Source organism: Cetorhinus maximus, unplaced genomic scaffold (genome assembly GCF_964194155.1).
Source record: "Cetorhinus maximus unplaced genomic scaffold, sCetMax3.hap1.1 HAP1_SCAFFOLD_2412, whole genome shotgun sequence".
Classification (NCBI taxonomy): Eukaryota; Metazoa; Chordata; class Chondrichthyes; order Lamniformes; family Cetorhinidae; genus Cetorhinus; species Cetorhinus maximus.
The window spans coordinates 5,936-31,665 of record NW_027598351.1 but is presented as its reverse complement, the minus strand read 5'-3'; the positions used below and the strand labels follow the sequence as shown (position 1 = coordinate 31,665).

The 25,730-nt window shown below is 45.7% G+C and overlaps 1 protein-coding gene across 1 annotated transcript; it reads right to left on the bottom strand.

Moving 5' to 3' along the window:
* On the bottom strand, positions 1–25,730 carry LOC144677328 (pituitary tumor-transforming gene 1 protein-interacting protein-like). The gene is made up of 7 exons (XM_078537466.1): positions 25,008–25,730; positions 20,249–20,301; positions 17,317–17,425; positions 9,262–9,367; positions 3,951–4,016; positions 1,950–1,996; positions 1–1,280 (listed from the first exon to the last, which is right to left on the bottom strand). The coding sequence occupies exons 1-7, from the start codon at positions 25,099–25,101 to the stop codon at positions 1,234–1,236; spliced, it is 522 nt and encodes a 173-aa protein (XP_078393592.1). The 5' UTR covers positions 25,102–25,730; the 3' UTR covers positions 1–1,233.

Below are 25,730 nucleotides of genomic sequence, written 5' to 3'. Positions count from 1 at the left end.
TGCCCAATAATATGGCTGCGGGACACCTCTCGGCTATTCCTAACTACAGCGATGCAGACTGAAACTCCCAGCTTTGCAGTAGGCCATTTTGTGCGAGAGAATTTCTTGCGGCACAACGGTGTCCCCCTGCAGTGACATCAAGAACCGGGAGCAGGTGTGGGTCAAGGCCGCCCCACAACACCCCCACTGATTTCTGTCACACAAGCGGAAATAATATTCACTTTGTTGCCTGTGAACGGTGCTTTCAGCTTGGCTAAATGTTGGTGCAGGGCCTCCCCTCAGGCCACACAGTTATCTCCTCTCATCACGCCAGGACACGCACGGTTTAATTCGATTTGAAATCCAGTTCCCATTTTGTGGTTTTTTTTTTAAATTTTTAATACAGTTCCAGCAGTTAAAAAATTATCGTTGCAGCTTTCCCACACACAGTAAAGCAATGTGACACTAATAACATATGTTGGTCGTTTTACAGAGTGCAATATGAGATAGAAAACATCATAAACATGGCCTCTTTAAAAGTAAATACACAATTCTATTAAAAAGAAAGGCACTGGGGTTTGGTTCATAATTCGCGCTCCCTTTTCCTCTCACTCATACTGCCAATAGGAAATTACAGCACTTTCCATTTCTAGCACTCTTTGGTTTATAAGTGGCTGCATAAAGGGGCTTCTCTCAAACCTGCGATCATCACCGGTCTGCAGAAGCTGCTCAGTAAATCCACGTGCAGTGTGAGACGGAATAAAGGAGCAAGACACTGGATGGCACAGGCTTGGCTCTGGGATTGGACATGTATCCTGCTGGAAACATCCAATTAAAATTATTTGAACGAGTATTTTTTAAATACTTTGAATTCATTCTGGTTAAGGAAAATCAAATGAAGGAATCTAGAAACCCAGTGGCCAGTCGTTTGGTCCATCTTCAACACTTGCTTCAACTGCTGGTACCAGTCTTCCCAGTGTAAATACTAGTAACTATGAGATACAGGATTAGAAATTATTCTGCGGACAGGGTTAAACAGCAACTGGTCCACAGTTTGACAAGATTTTTTTAAAAAAAAATGTTCCCTTTCCCCAGAGAATTAAAAGCAAACCAGAGGCTTGGATTATTTGATTTCACTGCCTCTGGGGTTTTGGAGGGAGAAGGTTAGTAAGTACGATATATATATAATTAAAGACTGAGCTATCGAAATACAATTCATTTGGACTCTTTTGGAATGGAGCTGAGTTGTCTGCATTAGTTGTTTTCGAATTTGGAGTAAGAATTTGACTCCTTGAATAGGCCTGAAATAAAAGCAAAAATCAAAGTTAGGATTCATGATTCTTACTTGCACCTTCCATAAGTCAACCAAAATCCGATATTACTTGTGAACGGGCTCCCTGAACAGGTGCTCACAGTAGGTCAGGGCATGGCACTCATAGGGAGTGCTTGCAGATGGGATGCTGTGCCCATTAATTAAAACGGACGCTAAATCAGAAGCCCATGAGTTTCTGAGCAGGGCTGCCATTCACAAGTACCCAATTGGAGAATGAACCCTACAAAGACAGACATTGTTCTATTTCGTGTTTACCAATTTAGCAAGTCTTTCTGTTGGCTGGATTGCATGCCGTGGAGACTTGGTTCTCTCTCCAGCAGGCCTTTGGGGCTCCCAACTATATCCCTTCCTCCTCCCTCAGCCACTTGAACCCACATTTACATCCTTCCTCGGGCATCTAGACTCCTGTGTGCGTTTCTCCATAGGGTTCGACGAGGTAGGATGGGAGAAGGCCCGTGTGGAGCATTAACAATGCCAGAGACCAGCAGGGTTTCTGTACAGTAAAGTGCTATGTCATTTTACTCATCTGCCTCCCCCAAAGAATCCAATGGCTGCAGCAAACCAAGAACAGGGAGAGCCTGGTTTCATATTTTGTGATGAAAACAATGAAAAGCAATTTCAAAATCTGTCTCCTCACCATACTTCTTCCTGATTTCATCATGCCTGACTTTCATTTCACTTTTCCTGAAAGAAAACAGAAAGAAGCTTGAGACAATGCCAAGTGATTAGGCTGAAGGCTCGGAACAGTGCAGTACAGCAATAGCATGAGGTTCCACAGCAATGAGAGGGGTAGGTTCGGCCTTATTATCTCTGATAACATTGCCAATCCTCTGCAGTCTATGTCGAAGACTGGGTTCGTCCACTAGCATTCCTGAGTAACAGAACAGATTCACCAAGAGGCTTAGGAAGCCATTAGATTTTGCAGTGGACAAGCACTGGGCAATGCATCGTGGACCCAAGTAGCAGCTAATCTCTCTCAGAGACCATAACTGGCGAGGGGAATCTGCAGTGCAGGCAGTGAAGCCCAACTTGAAATTATTTAGCTGCCCTTTTGGACAAGCGGCTCAGAAGGTGAACCACACCCCAGGGCCATGGAGCAGTCTCCTCAAAATCGCTGAGAATGAGTGGCTGGAACGGGAATGACACAGGGAATGAAGTCCATGGGATCATCTGGATCACAGGGACAGATTTACAAGGCTGCAAGAACTGTGGCAATGCAACTCAATCAATTACAACATAGAAAAAAGAAAATGCTGGAAAAACTCAGCAGGTCTCACAGAGTTAACGTTTCGAGTCCGTGCGACCCTTCTTCAGAGCTGAAGAGAAGTGGAAACGTGAGGCAATTTATACTGTTTAAGGGGGTGGATGGAGCAGGTGAAGCTGGATAGAAGGCCAGTGATAGGTGGGGACACAGGAGAGATTGACAAAGATGTCGTGGACAAAAGGATTGTTAATGGTAGTGGTTAGTGCTAAAAAAGGCGATTGATAGCGGCCAAGGTTAGAAAGCAGAATGTGATAGTAGCAGGACAAGGGCCAGCATTCTGAATAAAACATGAACAAGTAACAGATGGCCCTTTTGGGGATGGGGTGGGGTGAGGGGAGGGGGCGGTGGTAGGAAAGAAAAGGAAAAAAAATGGGATAGAAGGGGGGATAAAACCATGGACAAATGAATAAAAATAAAAATACGTGGATAAGAAATAAAAATAAATGTAGAAAAAAGCGGTTTAAAAAAGGGGTGAGGATAGAGGAAAGAGTTCATGATCTGAAGTTGCTGAATTTAATGTTAAATCCGGAAGGCTGTAAAGTGCCTAATCGGAAGATGAGGTGCTGTTCCTCCAGTTTACGTTGAGCTTCACTGGAACATTGCAGCAGGCCAAGGACGGACATGTGGGCATGAGAGCAGGAAGGGGTGTTGAAATGGCAAGCGACAGGGAGGTCTGGGTCATGCTTGCGAACAGATCGAAGATGTTCTGCAAAGCGGTCACCCAGTCTGCGTTTAGTCGCCCCAATGTAGAGCAGACCACATTGGGAGCAGCGAATGCAGTAGACCAATTTGAAGGAGGTGCAAGTGAAGCGCTGCTTCACCTGAAAGGAGTGTTTGGGGCCTTGGACGGTGAGGGAGGAGGTAAAGGGGCAGGTGTTGCACCTTCTGCAATTGCATGGGAAGGTGCCATGGGAAGGGGATGAGGGAGATGTGGACCAGGGTGTCCCGGAGGGAACGGTCTCTACGGAGTGCTGACAAGGGATGTGAGGGGAAGATGCGTTTGGTGGCATCATGCTGGAGTTGGCGGAAATGTCGGAGGATGATCCTTTGACTGCGGAGGCTGGTGGGGCGAAAAGTGAGGACAAGGGGGATCCTATCATGGTTCCAGGAGGGAGGAGAAGGTGTGAGGGCAGAGGCGCGAGAGATGCGTCAGACAAGGTTGAGGACCCTGTCAACCACAGTAGGGGGAAACCTCGGTTAAGGAAGGAGGAAGCCGCCATTACCAATTAGGTTTCCTCTCAATGCAGCGGTTCCAGAAGGCAGCTCACCACTGTCTTCTCGAGAGCAATTAGGAATGGGCAACAAATGTTAGCCCAGCCAGCGACGCCCACATCCCGCAAAAGAATTAAAAAAGGCAGTTTGTCAGTTCCTTACCTTTCTTCTTGCCGCATTCTCCTCTGCTCTCTTTCTCTTTCCATTTTCTGATCTATCACATTCAGTCTAAACAAATCAAACATTTTAAAAAGAGACATGCCTCAACAAAAGTTCCGGAAATTTATTACAGGTCAAGTATCTTTTATCTGTAAATCAGAAAACAGAACACATGCAAAAACCGCACTTCTTGTGAACTTCATCGGCCTTTAGCGTGGGAAGTCCCTGACCCGAGCTGACACGACCCGAGCTGACACGACCCGAGCTGACACGACCCGAGCTGACACGACCCGAGCTGACACGACCCGAGCTGACACGACCCGAGCTGACACGACCCGAGCTGACACGACCCGAGCTGACACGACCCGAGCTGACATGAACCTTGCTGATCGCACCCGATCTTTAGGATGGGAAGTCTAGTTGTTTATCTGCACTTGACACAAACCTCGCTGACACTCTAAACTCTATCCTACAAGCAGAATCGCAGATGGCACCACAGGTGGGAACTTATTACTGGTACCCTGTATTTATTATTCAGCAATACATCTTTCTTTTCTAGCCATTTTATTTACCTTAGACTGTAGCTAGACAAGGCTTAAGCTACTGTAAATGCAAGTTTATATGCGGTAACCAAAAACCAAAATTATCTGAAATCCAAATTGGCCCCAAAGATTTTGAATAAATCTTGTACAGACATTTTTCACTTGTCCTGTTCAATGCAAGTATTCTTTGGCAACCTATTCTCATTGGACCCTTCTCACCAAATCTCTTTTTGACACCTTGTAATCTGGCCTAAGATCATTTTTGTTCCAATTTACAGCAATTTATTTATTTTTTTAATATTCATTCACAGGATGTGGGTGTCGCTGGCTGGGCCAGCGTTTATTGCCCATCCCTAATTGCCCTTGAGAAGGTGGTGGTGAGTTGCCTTCCTGAATCACTGCAGTCCCTGTGGTCTTGGTACACCCACAGTGTTGTTAGGGAGGGATTCCAAGATTTTGACCCAGTGACAGTGAAGGAACGGTGATATATTTCCAAGTCAGGGTGGTGAGTGACTTGGAGGGGAACTTCCAGGTGGTGGTGTTCCCATCTATCTGCTGCCATTGTCCTTCTAGATGGTAGTGATCATGGGTTTGGAAGGTGCTGCCTAAGGAGCTTTGGAGAGTTCCTACTGTGCATCTTGTAGATTATTCACACTGCTGCCACTGTTCGGGTGGTGGTGGGAGTGAATGTTTGTGGAAGGGGTGCCAATCAAGCAGACTGCTTTGTCCTGGATGGTGTCAAGCTTCTTGAGTGTTGTGGGAGCTGTACTCATCCAGGCAAGTGGAGAGTATTCCATCACACTTCTGACTTGTGCTTTATAAATGGTGGACAGGCTTTGAGGAGTCAGGAGGTGAGCTACTCGCCACAGGATTCCCAGCCTCTGGCCTGCTCTTGTAGCCACAGTATTTATATGGCTGGTCCAGTTCTGTTTCTGGTCAATGGTAACCCCCAGGACGTTGATAGTGGGGCATTCAGCGATGGTAATGACATTTAATGTAAAGGGATGATGTTTAGGTTCTCTCTTGTTGGAGATGGTCATTGTCTGGCACTTGTGTGGCACAAATGTTGCTTGCCACTTGTCAGCCCAAGCCTGGGTATTGTCCAGGTGTTGCTGCATTTGGACATGGACTGCTTCAGTGTCTGAGGAGTCATGAATGGTGAACATCATGCAATCATCTGTGAACATCCCCACTTCTGACTTGATGATGGTGGGAAGGTCATTGATGAAGCAGCTGAAGATGGTTGGGCCGAGAACATTACCCTGAGGAACTCCTGCAGTGATGTCCTGGACCTGGGATGATTGACCTTCAACAGCTACAACCATCTTCCTTTGTGCTAGGTACGACTCCAACTAGTGGAAAGTTTTCCCCCAAATTCCCATTGACTCCAGTTTTGCTAGGTCTCCTTGATGCCACACTGGGTCAAATGCTGCCTTGATGTCAAGGGCAGTCACTCTCACCTCACCTCTGGAGTTCAGCTCTTTTGTCCATGTTTGAACCAAGGTTGTAATGAGATCAGGAGCTGAGTGGCCCTGGCGGAAACCAAACTGAGCCTCAGTGAGCAGGTCATTGCTAAGCAAATGCCGCTTGATAGCACTGTTGATGACCCCTTCCATCACTTTACTGATAATCAAGAGTAGACTGATGGGGCGGTAATTGGCAGGGTTGGATTTGTCCTACTTTTTGAGTACAGGACATACCTGGGTAATTTTCCACATAGCCAGGTATATGCCAGTGTTGTAGCTGTACTGGAACAGCTTGGCTAGGCGTGCGGCAAGTTCTGGAGCTCAAGTCTTCAGTACTATTGCCAGAATATTGTCAGGGCCCATAGCCTTTGCAGTATCCACTGCCTTTAACCGTTTCTTGATGTCATGTGGAAGTGAATCAAATTGGCTGAAGACTGACATCTGTGATGCTGGGGACCTCTGGAGGAGGCTGAGATGGATCATTCACTCGCACTTCTGGCCGTAGATTGTAGCAAATGCTTCAGCCTTATCTTTTTTACTGATGTGCTGGGCTCCCGCATCATTAAGAATGAGGATAGCTGTGGAGCCTCCTCCTCCAGTGAGTTGTTTAATTGTCCACCACCATTCACGACAGATGTGGCAGGACTGCAGAGCTGAGATCTGATTGTTGGTTATGGAATCCCTTAGCTCTGTCTATCACTTGCTGCTTAAGCTGTTTGGCACACAGGTGGTCCTGTGTTGTAGCTTCAAGAGGTTGACACCTCATTTTTAGGTATGCCTGTTACTGCTCTAGGCATGCCTTCCTGCACTCGTCATTGAACCAGGGTGGATCCCCTGGCTTGGTGATAATGGTAGAATGGGGGATAAGCCAGGCCATGAGGTTAGATTGTGGTTGAGCACAATTCTGCTGCTGCTGATGGCCCACAGCACCTCATGGTTGTCCAGTCTCGAGTTGCTAGATCTGTTCAAAATTACCATTCTCCAGAGTAACAGGTATACCAGACCTAGTGAAGTCTTCCACCATTAGAATGGGATGGTTTAGGTCATTGTTCTTGGAATGCCAGTAGATTGGACAAAGTGTGGGCAATACACTCCACCAAAAATTAGCCAATAAAATAGCAGCTCCTGCACAGTGGTACTGCTCAACAACTGGTAGGTACCCATTCTCATTTCCAGAATAATCCCGAGATCCGGGCTAATGATGGGAGTAAATCTGGATTCAAAGACCAGTCACCCTCGAATGATGAAACTACTAGATTGTCATAAAAATCCAGCTGGTACACTGATGTACTTTAGAGAGCGAAATCAGCCGTCCTTATCCAGTCTAGTTTATATGTGGCTTAATCTTACATACCCTCTGAAATAACCTAACAAGCCACTCAGTTGCATCAAACCACTACGATAAAGGACAGATGCAGTTCAAGGCAACAGCTGGCCACCATCTTCTCAAGGGCAATTAGGAACAGACAATAAATGCTGGCCCAGCCAGCAACTCCCAAAAACCTGTGAATGAATAAAAACAAAAAGGCACAGACAATAAAGAGTCTCTCTCTCATACCATTCCCCACCTGAAAACACAACACAAAAATAAAATATGCCTATCAGTATTGCACGTACATATTAGAGGATTCCTCGCAGCTCCTCACCTTCCACCTCAGTTGCACAGTTCCTGCTCATTTTAAAACTTCCTATGAAGTTGCAATGGATTTCCACTTCTTTACATAACTGGTTTTCCTTTCCCCACTCCCACTCTACCTGCTCCCTCCCTCTTATCCCGATCCTTCCTCCCAACCAAAGCACCAAGTGCTCTCTGCTGTCTCTCTACACTCTGCTAGTCTGGGAGTCCAAAATGTGGATACTTATATCCCAGTGTGCATGTTGTGTCAGCATTTCAAGTGCAAAAGAACTATAGGGAATGAAGCACAGCTTGAGACCTCTCTTAGGGCCTGTTCTGGAATTATGCAACCCCAGTAAACCCAGCTACAGGTCAAGAATTCAAATGCCCAAGTCTGTATCAGGACCATCATATACATGGACATCAGCTTGAATGTGACAAAACATCCCAAGCCACTTCCCAGGAAAATTATAAAACAAACTTGACGTTGAACCACATAAGGAGTTATTAGGGCAGACAGGCAAGTTTTAAACAGAGTCTTCAAGCAGGCGAGCAAGGTGGAGAGGTGTAGGGAGGGCATTCCAGAGGTTAGGACATAGACAGCTGAAGGTGCGGCCACCAATGGTGGAGCAATTCAAATCAGAATGCTCAAGAGGCCAAAATTAGATGAGTGCAGCTATCTGAGGGTCGTGGTGCTGGAGGAGATTGAAGAGACAAGAAGGGTTGAGGTCACGGAGGGATTTGAAAACAAGGAGGCGAATTTTAAAAATCGAGGCATTGTTCGACCAGGAGCCAGTGTAGGTCAGCAAGCACAGGGGTGGATAGGGCAACAGGACTCGGTGTGTGTTAAGACACAGGCAGCAAAGTTTTGGATGATCTCAAGTTTACAGAGCGTAGAATATGGGAGGCTGGCAAGGAACGTGTTGGAATAGTCAAGTCTAGAGGTTAGGAAGGCATGGATGAGAGTTTCAGCAGCCAATGAGCTGAGACAGGGGTGAAGTCGGGCGATGTTACGGCGCTGGAAATAGGTAGTCTTAGTAATGGCATAGGTGTGCAGTTGGAAGCTCAACTCTGCATCAGATATAACACCCAAGTTACAAATCGTCTAGTTTAACCTCAGACAACAGCCAGGAAGAGGAATGGAGTCGGTAGCTAGGAAATGGGGTTTGCCGTGGGGACCTAAGACAATGGCTTCAGTCTCCCTAATGTTTAGTTAGAGGAAATTTCTGCTCATCCATTACTGGATGTCGGACAAGGAGTCTGACAATTTAGCAATAGTAAAGTCGTCAAGGGAGGTGGCGATGATGTAGATCTGGGTGTCACCAGTGAAGAGTGAAAATTAACGCTGTGCTTTCAAATGATGTTGCCGAGCAGCAGCATGTAGATGAGAAGTAAGAGGGAGCCATGGATAGATCCCTGGGAACACCAGAGGTAACAGTGAGGGAGCAGGAAGAGAAGCCACTGCAAGTGATATGCTGGCCTGTGATTAGATTGATTATAATAGAACCAGGCGAGTACAGTCCAGCCCAAGAGAAATGTTAAAGGAGGGTGATGTGGTCAACAGTGTCAAAGGCTGCACGTAGGTCCACAAGTCACAGTCACACAAGATGTCATTTGTGACCTTTGCTAAGAGCTGTTTCTGTGCTGGTTGACTAACACTCTGGGTTTTCGATGGAAGATCAAACACTTACTGCTTGCGCTTTCGACTCCTGCAGCAGCAATAGCAGCAGATACACAGTGACAAGATTAGAACTCCCCCAACCACCGACATGGCAATGATCAAAGCTTCAAAGTTCACTGCAAAAGAAAATGAAGAGGTTTGGAACACATTCAATACATTTGAAACGTAAATTGTATTCAACCTTTAAACCACATTCTGGAGTTTAAAGGAAAGGAAATGGTTTTGTGAAAGGAAAATCATGTTTAAACAATTTATTGGAGTTTTTTGAAGGAGTAACATGCACAGTGGATAAAGGTGAGCCCGTAGACATACTGTACTTGGATTTCCAGGAGGCATTTCATACGGTGCCACAACAAAGATTATTACGGAAAATAAAAGCACATGGTATAGCGTGTAACATATTAGCATGAATAGAAGATTGGCAGGTTGGCAGAAAGTAGAGAGTAAGCATACATGGATCTTTTTCTGATTGGCAGGATGTGACGAGTGCAGTCCCACAGGGGTCTGTACTGGGGCCTCAGCTTTTTACAATTTACATCAATGACTTAGATGAAGGGAGTGCAGACATGGTAGCTAAATTTGCAGATGACACAAAGATAGGTAGGAAAGTATGTTGTGAAGAGGACATGAGGAGGTTGCAGATGGATATATAGATTGAGTGAGTGGGCAAAGATCTGGCAAATGGAGTTTAATGTTTGAAAATGTGAAGTTGTTCACTTTGGCAGGAAGAACAAAAAAGCAGAGTATTACTTAATGGAGAATGGCTGCATAATTCCGAGGTGCAGAGGGATCTAGGTGTTCTAGTACATGAGTCACAAAAAGTTAGTATGCCAGTTCAGCAAGTAATTAAGAAGGTTAATGGAATGCTATCCTTTATTACGAGAGGGATTGAACATAAAAATAGGGATGTTATGCTTCAGTTATATGGGCAGGGCACTGGTGAGACTGCACCTCGAATACTATGTGCAGTTTTGGTCTCCTTATTTAAGGAAGGATGTAAATGCATTGGTGTTGGTTCAGAGGAGGTTTACTAGATTGATACCTGGAATGAGTGGGTTGTCTTATGAGGAAAGATTGGACAGACTGGGCTTGTTTCCACTGGAGTTTAGAAGAGTGGGGGGGTGATTTGATTGAAGTGTACAAGATCCTGAACGGCCTTGACAAGGTGCACGTCGAAATGATGTTTCCTCTTGTGGGTGAGTCCAGAACTAGGGGGGCACTGTTTTAATATTAGGCGTTGCCCTTTTAGGACAGAGATGAGGAGAAATTTTTTCTCTCAGAGGGTTGTGCGACTTTGGAACTCTCTGCCTCAGAAGGTGGAGGAGGTGAGGTCATTGAATATTTTTAAGGCAGAGGGAGATAGATTCTTGTTAGGCAAGGGAATCAAAGGCTACCAGGGTTAGTTGGGAATGTGGAAATCGAAACAGAAGATGATCAGCCATGATCTTATTGAACGGTGGAGCAGGATCGAGGGGGTGAATGGTCTACTCCTGTTCCTATTTCTCATGTTCTTATGAAATAGCACCCAGACCCAATAAGGTCGATTTTGCCCTCAATTTCACCCAGCAGTGTACATAGAAAAATCACAGGCGTGTTACTGATGTAAGGAGCAGTACTTCCCCCGTGCAGGGGGAGGGGCTCAGAAAATCTACCCTTGCGAACAAATTCAAAACACCTGTCCAGGCAAGCTGGCACACAAAGATAAACTTTGTAATGTTCTAAACAGGAAATCCAACTCAATTAACCAGGAAGTGATGAAATAAATAGCCAGCTTCAGCAAGTAGTTAAGAGCTCATTATAATAAATTCACACATGTTTACCCGCATGTATGATAATTTCAGTAGGCCGTACACAGTGGGTTATAGCACTGCTTGACCTCAAGTCAAATCCAGCAACATTAATGCGATAAAGCCTCATCTCTCGCCAAGAGCTATCTTGCCACCTCTGGTTTGGATTATAGCATTTTCATTAGCTATAATCTTACTTTCCCTGGAAACTCCCCTCACCCAACATTCCTTTCTGAAGAGGTCGATTTATATTGTGCCAGGATTCCCAGTGACCTCCTCTAATTGCTTCTTTCATTTCACTTGGCTGATCAAACACACATCACAACTGCGCCGACTGGCAGTTCTCAAATAGAAACAGAAAATGCTGGAAAAACTCAGCAGGTCTGACAGCATCTGTGGAGAGAGAAACAGAGTTCACGTTTCGAGTCTGTGTGACTTTTCTTCTGAAATTTTGTCCGAATCACACCTCGTTTTGATGAGTTTTGGTTACACGGAGCCCTGTCGAGTTGGTGCGTTCCCCAAACCATTTCAGGCACTTGTCCTTTTTTCTCCCCTTCGATTCTCCGACTACTTCAGCAGCTCTGCAGGTTAACTGATTGCAAGTTGTTTCGTGTGTCTCAACTCAGCAGCAACCCCACTTGTACCAAAACGTAAGCCTTACTGCTGTGTCTGCATTTTTAATTTTCATTGCACCAAACAGAGTTATGTACATCAGGAGCTGTGACTAATAAGACTGAACTAATTGGGGAAATTGGCACTGTTTATTCCCAACCTCATTGCTGAGTAAGGAACCAAGTGAAAACAGAATCCAAATAGAACAGGAAGGACAAGCACACACAGTCTGGCTGCTGAGGCAATAGCACATTGCTTATTTTAAGTGTGGACAGAGTCCAGTCAATGTCATGTTACATGAAGCAACCGACATGTTTTAATCAAGTATGAATTCAACAAGGCAGTGCACCAGTTGTTTTATGGCGAGTGTGTTTCCAAGTTGACATGACCAGTCAATCAGAAATTTTAACCTGCTTTCCACATTCATTCATATTGAAGTTGACCAGTTGAGCAAGAATATTAGATTACCTCTTGTAGTGACTGTCTTATCCCTTAAATGTACTTCAACCTCCCCCAATGAAAACTTCTTGCTTTCACGCCTCCGTTCTCCATCTCGCAACTACCTCTTTTTGTGAACCATTAACTTCCTCATGAAATTAAATATCGGTAGTTCTACATGGCATGGAAACTGATTTTAGCAATGTAAACTTTTAAAGGCAGCGCACAGATGCCTTTTCTTGGGGTCCAAACTATAGAAATGTAGAAGTGCCTCTGAAAAGAGATTGTCCCAGCGATATAACCGGTTCGCATGTTCGGTTTTTCATTTGTATGTGCACATTGCATCAGCTCTAAAGAGGGAGGAAGAACGCATTTGTGATATGGCATCTTGCTTTATCTGCCCATCAGCATCACCTTCATTCCTTGAATGGTAATGATGCCTGCATTCCATGTACCCCTACACACCCAGTCTAACTGCTTCCTCTAGTCTGAGAGTTGTGCGGCTGCATTACACTTTACAACTCTCCCACTTCACTGATCTCTTGATTTAGATCCCGTCGCTCAGGGGAGGCACCAAAGTGCCTTTTCGCTGAGGATGGGGTGGGAGAAGAAGGGAAGCGAGAACAAGAATTATACTGAGGCTACCCAGTCCCACATGTGGACTGAGGAGGCCAAGAAACAAGTTGGAGAAATTGTATCACACCCCACCACCCACAGATTTAGACTAACTATCAATTATACTCAAACCAATTAAGTTCACAACAATCAAGTGAACATAACATAACCAAAAACCCAAAAGTTTACATTGTAAATTTTTCTTCTTAGACTCTACATTCCCAACTACTACTACTCACCCCCCCCCCCCCCCCCCCCACCCCACCACCCACCCCGCCACCCCCACAACCCCCATCCTCTCCTCAGCAATCTTCAAAAGCCTTCTCCCAATCACCAATTCAAATGACCACAGCATTTAAAATCTGGGCTGACAGCCAGGGGTGCTACTGAGGGAGGTGTCGTCTTTTGGATGGGATTATTAAATCAAAGCCCTGCCTGCCCTCTCAGGTGGGCGTAAAAAAATCCCACAGCATTATTTTGAAGAGGCGCAGGGGAGTTCACCCCAGTGCCCTGCCCAATATTTATCCCTCAACCAGAACCAAAAAAAATGATTCTCTAGTTGATTGCTGTTTGTGGGAGCTTGCTGTGTGCAAACTGGTTGCCAGCTTTCCTACAGTACAACAGCGACTACAATGCCACAAACAAATGCTAGCCTTTCTTTAATTTACAACCAGCTTGGTTATTTGTGGTCAAGCAGGCCCTGTATTTAGATTGCAACAGCACAATTGTAATAAGCCAAGATAGCATATAGTTAACCAATAGTCTGTATGTAACAACCCCTACACCCACACTGCTATTATGCCACAAAAATCTACATATTGGCAAGGACTACAAAGCAGGCCCTGTATTTAGATTGCAACAGCACAATTGTAATAAGCTATGATAGCATATAGTTAACCAATAGTCTGTATGTAACAACCCCTATGCCCACACTGCTATTATGCCACAAAAATCTACATATTGGCAAGGACTACAAAGCTATTTACCTAAGGCAAGTGCTAAAAGCGGGTTAACCCTCAGGTCAAATTGTTTTTACTAGTTTGATTGTTTACTAGTTTACTTGTTTTTACTAGTCAATAACAAAGGCTCCCAAAACACTGTCTTCTGCCTGAATCAAACTGAAAGGGCATTGGTGCCCATTCAAGTGTCTCACCAAGTGCTTTCTGACGAGGGGCAGGGTTGTGTCCCTGCTTCATAAAGTCTTGGTGATATTGTAAAGTTGTAAACATAGGGAAGAGTACAAAATGTTGGAGCAACACAAATTTCAGTGAACTCCTCTGGAAAACTGGAACTATTCTCTGGTCTAGTGCAAATGATAGAAAAAAAATCAAAAGTGGCATAGGTTAGATATGTGATTGATAAGAACACTGAAAAAATAACTATCAGTGGGTTTAATCTACTGCAACCAATCGCACTTCTGGTTTGTGACTCATATTAAATGCTCCTGTGCTGACTCTCAGAATTAAACATTATGAACACCCTTTCTTACCCGCGCATTTCCATCGATGGATGCTGAATTGATTGTCTCCCTCTTCCTGGGATTCAACTGCTCTCAGAACTCCGCTGCCTTCCCTTTGAACCATTACTAGACGCGGGCACAATGCGGGATCAATTCATCCGGCCCGTGCAGAAAGCACCTCATTCCCACTTTTGATAGTTCCCACCCGCCACAAAAAAAAAGCCGACCGAGGCTGGGATTCAACCTTAACTCTTGAAAGAAAGCGCCAATGTCACTCGACATTATTGAAGTGAATGAAGCCATCGCAAATCAGTAGGAAAATTCCATGACAGATCCGCTTGCAGGAGTTGAGGGGGGGATAATGAACCAAGCAGTGGCACGGGACTGATTGTAATGATAAAGCTGGAGGGAAAGGGGTTGGGGGGGGGGCCCCAAAAGTGACACTGTTTCCCCCGGTTGCTCTGTCAGACCAAATTATGAACATTTGGCATCGACGGGTTTTCATTTTCTCAGCAAGTTGCCCAATGGCGATTCTGCACCTCACTTCCCCGTGACCAATTCACGAGGGCCCGAAACTAACTTGCAGTTCCATTCTAAAAATAGTAACTGACTTTTAAAAACAAGCTGCAACTGTGCCAAAAAACAAAAGCTCTGCCCTTCTAACCACATAATCGCACCTTTTGTGAAATGGAGCTCTCTGCCGCCACTCTGTTCAGCAATTTTGCAACCAGGACAACTCGACAGCCTGAGCAACAAATCTGTTCTACAGTGGTAATGAAACAAGAATAAAAACAGAAAATGCTGGGAATACCCAACAGGGTCTGGCAGCATCTGTGGAGAGAGAAGCAGGGTTAATGTTTCGGGTCCATATGACTCTTCTTCGGAGCTCTGAAGAAAAGTCGAAACGTTAACCCTGCTTCTCTCTCTCCACAGATGCTGCCAGACCTGCTGGGTATTTCCAGCATTTTCTGTTTTTATTTCAGATTTCCAGCATCTGCAGTATTTTGCTTTCATATTTACGGTAATGAAACAAGTTTTGTTTTGCCTCCCCCACACCACCCCTTAAAGCTCTGTTCGAGAAGGAAACTTCTTAATAACAGGAGGCAGCTCATTATGACAAGTGGTTCAGCAGGCAGCAGTAGCAAAAAGCTTTCAGGCTGCTTTACCCAAGTAACACCTACATGGAAATGGACAATTTTAACAACGCTCGATCAGGGAGAACACATCTGATCCTGTCCTCCTCTGGCACACCCACACAGAACGCTCTCCAGAGGCTGCCGAAGATCAGGAGCTTGAAGTCAAGTCTAGCATGCGCGCTGACATCTGATCCTGCATTAGATAGCTCAACAGGGAACCAAGGACGAAACCATAAACTCTCCCCCCGACCATGGCAGACAAAAGAATATAATCTTCAACTCTGAAATGTGTGAGCGGCTGTGTGGGGAGCTCTCCAGCTCCTGCAGCCACACCAGGTAGGGACTGGAATGGGTGGCAACAGTATGGGGTTTGTGGTAGATGCAGGGACCAAAAACAATGGCTTTGATCCTCCCAAAGTTTAATTGGAGGGAATTAAAGCTCATACAAAACTGGGTGTCAGAAAATCTGGCTGACAACACAGAGATAGGGAGGTGGTTTGCGTCAGCATTCAGGCAGAAGTTGACCCTGTGACTTCAGGTGAACTTGCCATGGGGCAACACATAGATGAGAAAGTGGAGGGCACCAAGGACAGATAGCTGGGGAATACAGATGTCATGGCGCAGGGGGCATTGGCGGAGATACTTTGGCTGCAATTGGCTGGCTAGGAGTGCGACCAAGTGAGGGCAATCCCACTGAATGGAAGGAGTGTTGCTGGTCAAAGATGGTGTTGGTTGATAATGTCAAAGGCTGCAGTAAGGTTGATGAGCACCACATGCATGGAGGATATCCTTCGAGACTTTGGTCAGGACTTTCAGTGCTGTGAGGAGGACAGGAACCTGGTTGGAGAGATTCAAATAAGGAACTGTGGGAAAGAAGGGAAAACTTTGGCTAAGAAGGGGAGGCCGTAGACCGGACAGTAGTTTACAAGGACGAGAGCTGTTCAGGGCGAGTCTTTAGAGGGATAAAAGACAGTTTTGAAAAGAAGGAAGCCATTTACAGGATCAGCTACTATTGGGGAGAGCAAGGGAAGTTGAGTAGTCAGCAGTTTAGTAGGAATAAGGTCACGGGAGCAAGAAGTGGACCTCGTGAACAAAATGAACTTAAGAGAGATGAGAGAGAAACTAGAAAAGGATATGGTGTCAGGGCAAGGGCGAGAAGCAGTGCAGGAAGCAGAACAAATAGTCTCAGTCATAGTGAACAAGATGTTCCTCGCACTGGTTGTTGAAAAGGGGGACTAGAAAGGGCAAGGGAGAAAGAATTAGTCAGATGTTTGGCAAGGGAAAAAAACAGAGTGGAGGCTATGTTTTCTCTTCAGGACCTGGAACAGTCATCAGTTCTTGCAGAGGAGAATGGAGCTCAATAATGTAAAGCTAGCCAGTTCTGGCAGCTAAACCAGTTGTGCCTTCAAGATAGGCTCAAACATGTGCCCTCTGGGTTTGAGGGAAGGAAAGATGGATGCCACATTAGGGAAATAAGCAGGTTGGGAGAATGTTATTTTTATGGTAAGGGGTACAATGGCAGGGAAAGGCAGTGATTGGATCAATCCACAACTACAGACGTATCAGAGCAAAGGTTTAGCTTCAGATTTGAAGCACAGCTGGAAATGTGCTGGGGCGGCGGGAGGTGGGGTGGGGGGCAGAAAATAAGAGTTTTGCTTCCCCTTGGCAGACGCAGAATGAAAGCACATGGAGTTGGCCTTGTTTATAACTGAGACCCTGGGATTAAAGAGGTAACAGCAAGACGCTGGCAGCGAAGGAGTGAGAACTAGGTAGGAAGGGATTAAGGGAGGACAGGAGGGTAGTTACATCAGAGGAGAGGGGGAAAAGGTGCGTCAGGATGGTGATTGATTTAACGGAGGATGAGGAGCTACTCAGTGCAGAGGCCAAGGGGGGAGAGGGCAGAGGATTTTGCATTGAGGAAGAAATATTAATGTTTCATTTGGAATTGTATTCAAGAAATAGCGTAAAGAAGCATTTCACAATAAGTAAAGATGATAAATACACTCTAGGGCACTTACCCCAGCAGACTCCCCATCGTGCATCAGACAGATGACACAAAGACTTGGGTGGCAGGATTGTCCTCACTGGGTAGTCAACACATTTATTGTTGGTATTACACCACAGACACTGCAACATTAAAGAAAACTAATTAAAGCACACACACGGCAACAGGTTCTGAATTGACAGACATGAGTCAGTGAACTGAGGGAACGTCTCTCTATGCATTTCAGTAATTTTTTTAGTGCAAATCCATCAAGATTTGGCAGTTCTCTGCTTCAAAGCTGAAAAACTTGTTCACTGTTCAAAACACATGCCATGAGCTTCCTGATTTAAAACCCAGCTAATTGTGCTGATGCAGCTCTGCACTGCGTGTAAAAACAAAACTCTGCTGCTACTTTAAGTTTCGAACAGATTTACTGAAGTTCCATTTTTCCTTGTTCTAGAGAAGCAGGCTAGACAATAAGTCGTTCATAAAGATGGGCTAAAATAGAGATCAGGTTTCCTTTACGCAACAGTTAAGGCGATTGTTTCACATTTCATGAAAACAGAGGCACCTTAGTGCACTGCATTTGGAATACTATATAAAAATTAAGTTGTTGATTTAGTACTGGGAACAGTTCTGATTTCTGATGACCCCATGAATAAGATTTCTGATTACAGAGAGAGTGCAGGAACACTGATGAAGGTAGAGAAAAGATGAGAAGAGACCACCAGAGCTGAGAGGTCACAACTTCAGGAAAGATTTCCCTGGAAAAGAGAAAGCTGAGGAAGTGACCTGATAGGGGTCTATAAATGGTGTGTTCAATTGGGTAGGTATAGAGAAAATGTTTCCACTTGTGGGGGAGCCTCCCCCTGCGTCCAAAGTGCTGCTACGGTTCAATCTGCACGTCCCGCAAATTCTAGGTACGCAATTAGCAAAGTTACCCTCTCACGGGAGAGCCAGCTTGGTTACGACACCGGTGGACATGGGAGGTTGCGCTAGGAGACTAGAGGTCAGAAATATAAGATAGTCGCTAATAAATCCGATTACGAATTCAGGAGGAACTTCTTCACCCAGGGAGCGATGAGGATGTGGAACTTGCTACTACCACAGGAAATGGCTGAGGTGAATAGCACAGATCAGTGACGGGTAACCTAGGCTTGTGAGTGGCCCACACGAGTGGCCCTCCTTCATCTCAGTGGGCCGCAAGGTTGAAATCGGGCGTGTGCACTAACCATGACCCCATGAATAAGGTTAAATACATTTCATACAGGCCGAAAATTTCATAACGAGTTATAGAAAATGCTTAATCATTCATATTGTAATAGAACTGTCAACAACTTCAAATGGTAGAAACAGAAGAAACATTCACGCTTCCATCATGCTCGGTGTGACTTCTGGTTGGATCAGTCCTCCGCAAGCTTTCTTAGATTAGGAGTCGGGGATGTGCGGATGCTTCACAATTCAGCGCTGAGGTTTCCATTCTGTTGTGCTTCTTGCATCTGATGTGTCCCATTGCAGAGAAAGACTGCATGTGTATGACTCACAGTACGCCTGCTGAGTTGCAGACATTTACCTTGTTTGACATTGTCCTCTTGGTTTTTAAACCCCACCGAGGATTCGATGATGCATTGTTTCACTGATCTGCCATCTGAGAATGGCTTTCCATTCCCAGCAAAAGTGACATAAAAAAGCACAACCTCCCACGTCTACCGGTGTCGTAACCAAGCTGGCTCTCCCGTGAGAGGGTAACTTTGCGAATTGCGTACCTAGAATTTGCGGGGGGTGCAGATTGAACTGTAGCAGCACTTTGATTGGACACAGGGGAAGTGTACAGCTCTCAGAATGTTGTGCGCAATCAGCACGCGCCTCACTTCACGTGCCCTTGCTTAACGTGTGTATCACTTTACTAATACCGGTAGGGAAAAAAAATTACACGGGTGGAAACTAGCGGAACCTGGCAACCCTGCGCATGGGTAACGGTCAACAAAACGTCTCGCAAGCTGCACTCAGAACCCTGATGGGCTGGATGTGGCCTTCAGGCCACAGGTTGCCCACCACTGGCACAGAAACTTTTAAAGGACAGCTAAGCACAGGGGAGAAAGGAATAGAAGGATGTATTGATAGGGTTAGATCAAGCAATAGTGTGGAAGGAGGCTTGTGTGGACATGGACTGGTTGAGCCAAGTGGCCTGTTTACATGCTATACATTCTATGTAATACACACACGCCCTCATGCACACACACATGTACAGAAACAGTAGTGTGATACATCGTGTGTGTACACATTCCTGACAAAGTATCAGATGGACACATGCCAGGGTGATTTTGAAATTTTTTTTTTTTTTTACAGATTTCCCAATGCAAACACTGGTATCGACAATGTTACAAACTCTGAACCCCTGGCTTCTGACAGGCAAGGTTTCCCCTCACTAGTTTTAAACTTGTCAGGCCTTACAAAATGGTGAGATCCTCTTTAAGGAAAACATCACAGTGTGGTTTAATCACTTATCATTTCTGTTGTGCCCAATTTTTAAACACTGCAGCAGAGATTAGCAAAACTACTCATTTAAAATTATACAGTGAAGGTAGAGTTGAGAAATTCCTTGAGAGAGAAAGAGAGAGGGCTATTGGACCATGGAAAGATCTGCCACAGTGATGGGTCGAGTCAGAGACATCTGCATCTCTTGTAGGAAATTTGGATAAATATTTCCAACAGAGGAAGATGCAAACTTTGGGGGGCAGAGAGCAGGGCAGTGTGATCAGTTTTAGATTGCACTACACACACAATAAGTAAAGTGTCTCCCTCTGCGGCTTAACATTTGTGAATCAATGGTAATTCTGTTCATACTGCATCCATCCAACTGCTCTAGCCTCAGTGTCTATGTTCCACACGAGCCTCCAGCTCACCCTGATCCCATATCCTTCTATCCCTTTATCCCTGTGGTAACAATTAATTATGTTACTCACCGAAACATTGCTCAGACATTGTTCGCAATTGTCGTTGCTGGAAGCACTGCAACCTGAAAGAGGGATACATGGTTAATCTTTTAAGAATAAGAAATTCAGAATGGAGGACATACTTCATGCTCTCACTGCCTATGTAGATCATACACTGCTTTCTTTCTACATTTTTTGTTTTTCACTCACGGGATACGAATGTTCCTGGTATTTATTGCCCATCCCTAATTGCCTTTGAGAAGACAGTGGTGAGCCGCCTTCTTGAATACGACAGAGTGGTGTGCTCAACCATTGCAGAGGGCTGTTCAAAGTGAGCCACGTTACGGTGGGTCACCAGGCACATATATAACCAGACTGGGTAAAGACAGCGGATTTCCTTCCCTGAAGGACATCCGGAACCAGGTGCTTCCCACAGTTTCTTATTCACCATTACTGTTAGTAGTTGTCTTTATTCCATATTTAATTAAGTGAATTTTAATTAGTTCGGCCGTTTCAAACCAGATAACGCAGAATCGCATGTTATCAGTTGGTAACTAAAAACCGAACAACATTGCTGAAAAAAGAGACATGTCGAAGCTTTCCATCTTGCACTTGTCAGGACGCTTCACAAGAATACCAATATAAGGGGAAAACAACATTTATATATTGTTATTCTTGCAAATTGTCCTGATGAGTGCAAGCTTAAGGGCTTCGACGTGTCTTTTTCAGCAATTCTCAAGCTCTGTATATTACAGATTCACACAGTGCAGAAGAGGCCCTTCGGCCCATCAAGTCTGCACCGATACATGAGAAACACCTGACCTACCTACCCAGTTCCATTTACCTATCAAACGACTAACTGAACAATACACACATTTCCCCACCACCGTCACCCCCACCTCCTCCCCCATGATGAAATGTGTGATGTATGCACCAGTGCACAGGTGTTTTATTTAACCTATTCTTTTAAAATTGATGGGAGCTTCGGTGCCAAGTTTCTCCATGTAAGAAATGTCAATATTAGAAATTAAGGTTTTTGTTGGATTTTCTAAAACTTACAATACTCAGGTGGAAACCTTGAATGACTTGCTCAGAATGGTGTTCTGAATGGTTTAGGGTTTCAAAATGGATAGAATTATTTTTAAATCATGCAATGAAACCAGGTGTACAGAGTTCAGGAACTGAGATGGCTGTATAAACCATCACCAAAATTTAACACCGAGAGATTGCAAGAGGTCTGACATCTACAGTAATCAACCCAGTATCAGCTGTGGGTCAGTGGGCAGCAATCTCACCTCTGAGTCAGAAGGTTGTGGGTTCAAGTCCCACCTCTTCCTAGATTTGAGCACAAAATCTAGGAAGTACTGCAGTACTGAGGGAGTGCTGCAGTATCAGAGGTGCCACCTTTCAGATGGGGACATCAAACTGAAGTTCTGTCTGCCCTCTCAAGTGGGCATGACAGATCTTGTGGCACTATTTTGAAGAGTAAGGGGTTTCTCCCGGTGTTCTGGTCAAATATTTATCCCTCAATCAACATCACAAAAAAACGATTATCCAGCCATTGCTGTCTGTCTGGGAGCTTGCTGTACACAAATTGGCTGCTGTATTTCCTACATTACAACAGTCATCACAATCCAAATGTACTTCACTGGCTGTACAGCGCTTCAGGGCTCGAGAATGTTTGGATTTGGACAGTCATGCTAAGCTTTAACAATTCACAATCACTGAGAATTGATTACACAACTACTGGGAAACTGTTATGAATGTCATCTGACCAGCAAAACCAGAAAGAAGGAATTTATAACTGGCACCCAGTCACATTAACATCAGCACAGATAATGAACTGGAAATTTATTAAAAGTGCCACAGAAAACAGAACAGGATATGTGGATCTCCCCTAAAATCTTTGTCATGTTAACAATCTCTTGTAGAAGTAATTTCTTTTAATATAATTGGACATAACACACACTTAGCTTTGACATCTGTACAGACAAGTTTGAAATAATCATTTTTGGGAAAGCCAATATACCATACTCAGAAGGTAAAAGTGTTTGGTGGTGTGAAGTGAGACTAGACAGCATGCCAAACTGATTGGCACTCAGTGCAGAGATTGCCAATTCATCGATCAATATAAAACAATCATGTTCCCAGGTTAGGATTCCCAGTAGAACATTGACCAGAGAAAGAAAGGAGAACAAGGAGATGGAGCGCAGCAAGAGACAGGGGGCCAGGCAGCTGGGGAGGGGTGGGGGTGCCGAGAGACAGAGCGAGACAGCGAGGGAGGGACAGGGCGAGAGAGAGAGAGCGAGAGAGAGAGAGGGAGGGACAGGGCGAGAGAGAGAGAGGGGGAGGGACAGGGCGAGAGAGAGAGAGGGAGGGACAGGGCGAGAGAGAGAGAGGGAGGGACAGGGCGAGAGAGAGAGAGAGAGGGGGACAGGGCGAGAGAGAGAGAGGGGCACAGGGCGAGAGAGAGAGAGGGGCACAGGGCGAGAGAGAGAGAGGGGCACAGGGCGAGAGAGAGAGAGGGGCACAGGGCGAGAGAGAGAGAGGGGCACAGGGCGAGAGAGAGAGAGGGGCACAGGGCGAGAGAGAGAGAGGGGCACAGGGCGAGAGAGAGAGAGGGGCACAGGGCGAGAGAGAGAGAGGGGCACAGGGCGAGAGAGAGAGAGGGGCACAGGGCGAGAGAGAGAGAGGGGCACAGGGCGAGCGAGAGAGAGGGGCACAGGGCGAGCGAGAGAGAGGGGCACAGGGCGAGCGAGAGAGAGGGGCACAGGGCGAGCGAGAGAGGGGCACAGGGCGAGCGAGAGAGAGGGGCACAGAGCGAGCGAGAGAGAGGGGCACAGAGCGAGCGAGAGAGAGGGGCACAGAGCGAGCGAGAGAGAGGGGCACAGAGCGAGCGAGAGAGAGGGGCACAGAGCGAGCGAGAGAGGGGCACAGAGCGAGCGAGAGAGAGGGGCACAGAGCGAGCGAGAGAGAGGGGCACAGAGCGAGCGAGAGAGAGGGGCACAGAGCGAGCGAGAGAGAGGGGCACAGAGCGAGCGAGAGAGAGGGGCACAGAGCGAGCGAGAGAGAGGGGCACAGAGCGAGCGAGAGAGAGGGGCACAGAGCGAGCGAGAGAGAGGGGCACAGAGCGAGCGAGAGAGAGGGGCACAGAGCGAGCGAGAGAGAGGGGCACAGAGCGAGCGAGAGAGAGGGGCACAGAGCGAGCGAGAGAGAGGGGCACAGAGCGAGCGAGAGAGAGGGGCACAGAGCGAGCGAGAGAGAGGGGCACAGAGCGAGCGAGAGAGAGGGGCACAGAGCGAGCGAGAGAGGGAGAGGCCGATCAAGGGAGAGAGAGAGACACACACAGAGTGAGAGAGCGAGAGAAAGGGAGACGTCTAGGGCAAGACAGACCGATAGCAAGAAAGAGAGGGCGAGTGAGAGGGACTGCATGAGAGAGAGAGGGCAAGAGAGAGAGAGAAAGAGGGCAAAAGAGAGAAAGAGACAGGGCAAGAGAGAGAGAGACCGAGAGATGGAGTGAGGGAAGAAATGTACACTTGAAGAAATAAGATATATAAAGCAGGTGAGAATGGACTAAGACTTAACTATGATATTCTCTAAGTCAACTAGGTTTACATAAGAATTAAGGCCACAGAGCAACTGAGAAACTCAGTACACTGAACACTCTAATACTATGAAAATCACAACTATGGATGGCCTGAAGCAGAATGGTGTCATTGAAATTTCAGCGGTCAATGCACTTTTGAAATCACCACACCCTCACAAAAACCTTTTCTGAATCCTTAGGCCAAACTCGGAGATACAATTATTATAGTTGATACCACTTTAAAAATAACATAGCCAAGACTAACTGCACATATAGACTGAATATGTTCACAAGTCTCCCTGTGTTGTATGTTTTTACCAATAGCTAACTCTAGAACTATCAGTGAGAGTGGAGGTTATTGACTGGTAAATAGAGTGTACACTTAGAAAGGTCGCACCCAGATAAGGACACCCAGTAACATTTATCAAACAGACAGCATGACACAGTAGATTTTCTAAATACCAGCAACTGCCTCACAAATACTTAAAGTGCACAAGTTATGTTCATCCAAAATGTGAACCCATTGAGAAATAAAATTCTGTGAGAACTGTGCAGATATTCTATCTTCATTCATGAGTTCAGTGTAAGTTTACAGTATTACCTTCCTAAGCACATGCACTATATAATCCTGGAGTTGGTGTTCATCAAAAATCAGCAGCAGCTTCCTTTCCAATGAACCTACATTCATGGCCAGCTTCGTCTGAACATGCAAACGTTATGCGCCATGTTAAACCACCTCCCGGCACCCACTTGGATACACTGAGATTTTGTGTGTTGGAGTGCGGTTTGACTGAATCCATAATCTCCCTTATGGCGGGGAGAGTCCTGCTACAGGGCCAAGCTAACCCATAATAGCCCAGCAACCAAGCACACCTTACAAAAGGTGCAGAGGAAACAGCAACACAGTGCCCCTAACATTGCATTACAGCTGCAGATGTCACACAGATCAACTCGATTCGGGCTGATACTCCCTCGGGATGTGCTGCAGGGGCTTGAATTAGCATGAATTAAATGAATGGCACTAAATTACCACATGGGATAACTTGGAACTGGGGTTAAAGGAAGGAACTAGAAGTCACTCAGAGGCTACGTAGCAAATACGATCAAACCCCAGTTTATAAACAGGGATATATCCTCAAACAGCTGTGTGCGCGTCAGCCAATGAAACCAGGCCTTTTGGGTAACAAAGCTAACATTTCTTACCAGAACTTGGGGCGGATGTATCCTGGCCCAAGGCTCCAAGGTTCAATCCAAAAAGAATTCCAATAATTCCCGGCAGCCAAATCGTGAGTTTCATCCTGTTCTTCAGCCGCGAGTATTCAATGGTGCAACTGAAATTTCAAAAACCAATGAAGATCACCAAGAATCCTATACATAAAAGGATATGATCAGAAAGCCACATCTACTAAGTTAAACATTTGTCAGCTTATCCACTCGCTGAGTTGGTAGTGCATTCCCACCTCTGAATCAAAAGGCTCAAGCCTCACTTCAGCATGTCATTTAGGTAGACATTTCAGAGCAATGTTAGGTGAGTGCTCAGAAGACACAGTAAACTGAGGTCCCCATCTCCAATTCTGGCCTCTTGCACATCCCAGTTTTCCTTAAACTGGCAGCGTGCCTTCAGTTGCCTGGGGTCCAAGCTCAGGAATTCCCTCACAAAAACAGAAATACCTGGAAAAACTCAGCAGGTCTGGCAGCATCGGCGGAGAACCGCCGTTTTGGATTTCCAGCATCTGCAGTTTTTTGTTTTTATCAGGAATTCCCTCCCCTGTTTCTCTTCCCTCCGTTAGACGCTCCTTGAAACCTACCTCTTGTGACCAAGCTTTGGTCACCTGTCCTATATCTCCTTAACGTGGCTTGGTGTCCAGCTTTGTCTCCTGCGAAGTGCCTTGGTTAAAATTCACCATGCAAATACAAACTGTGTTG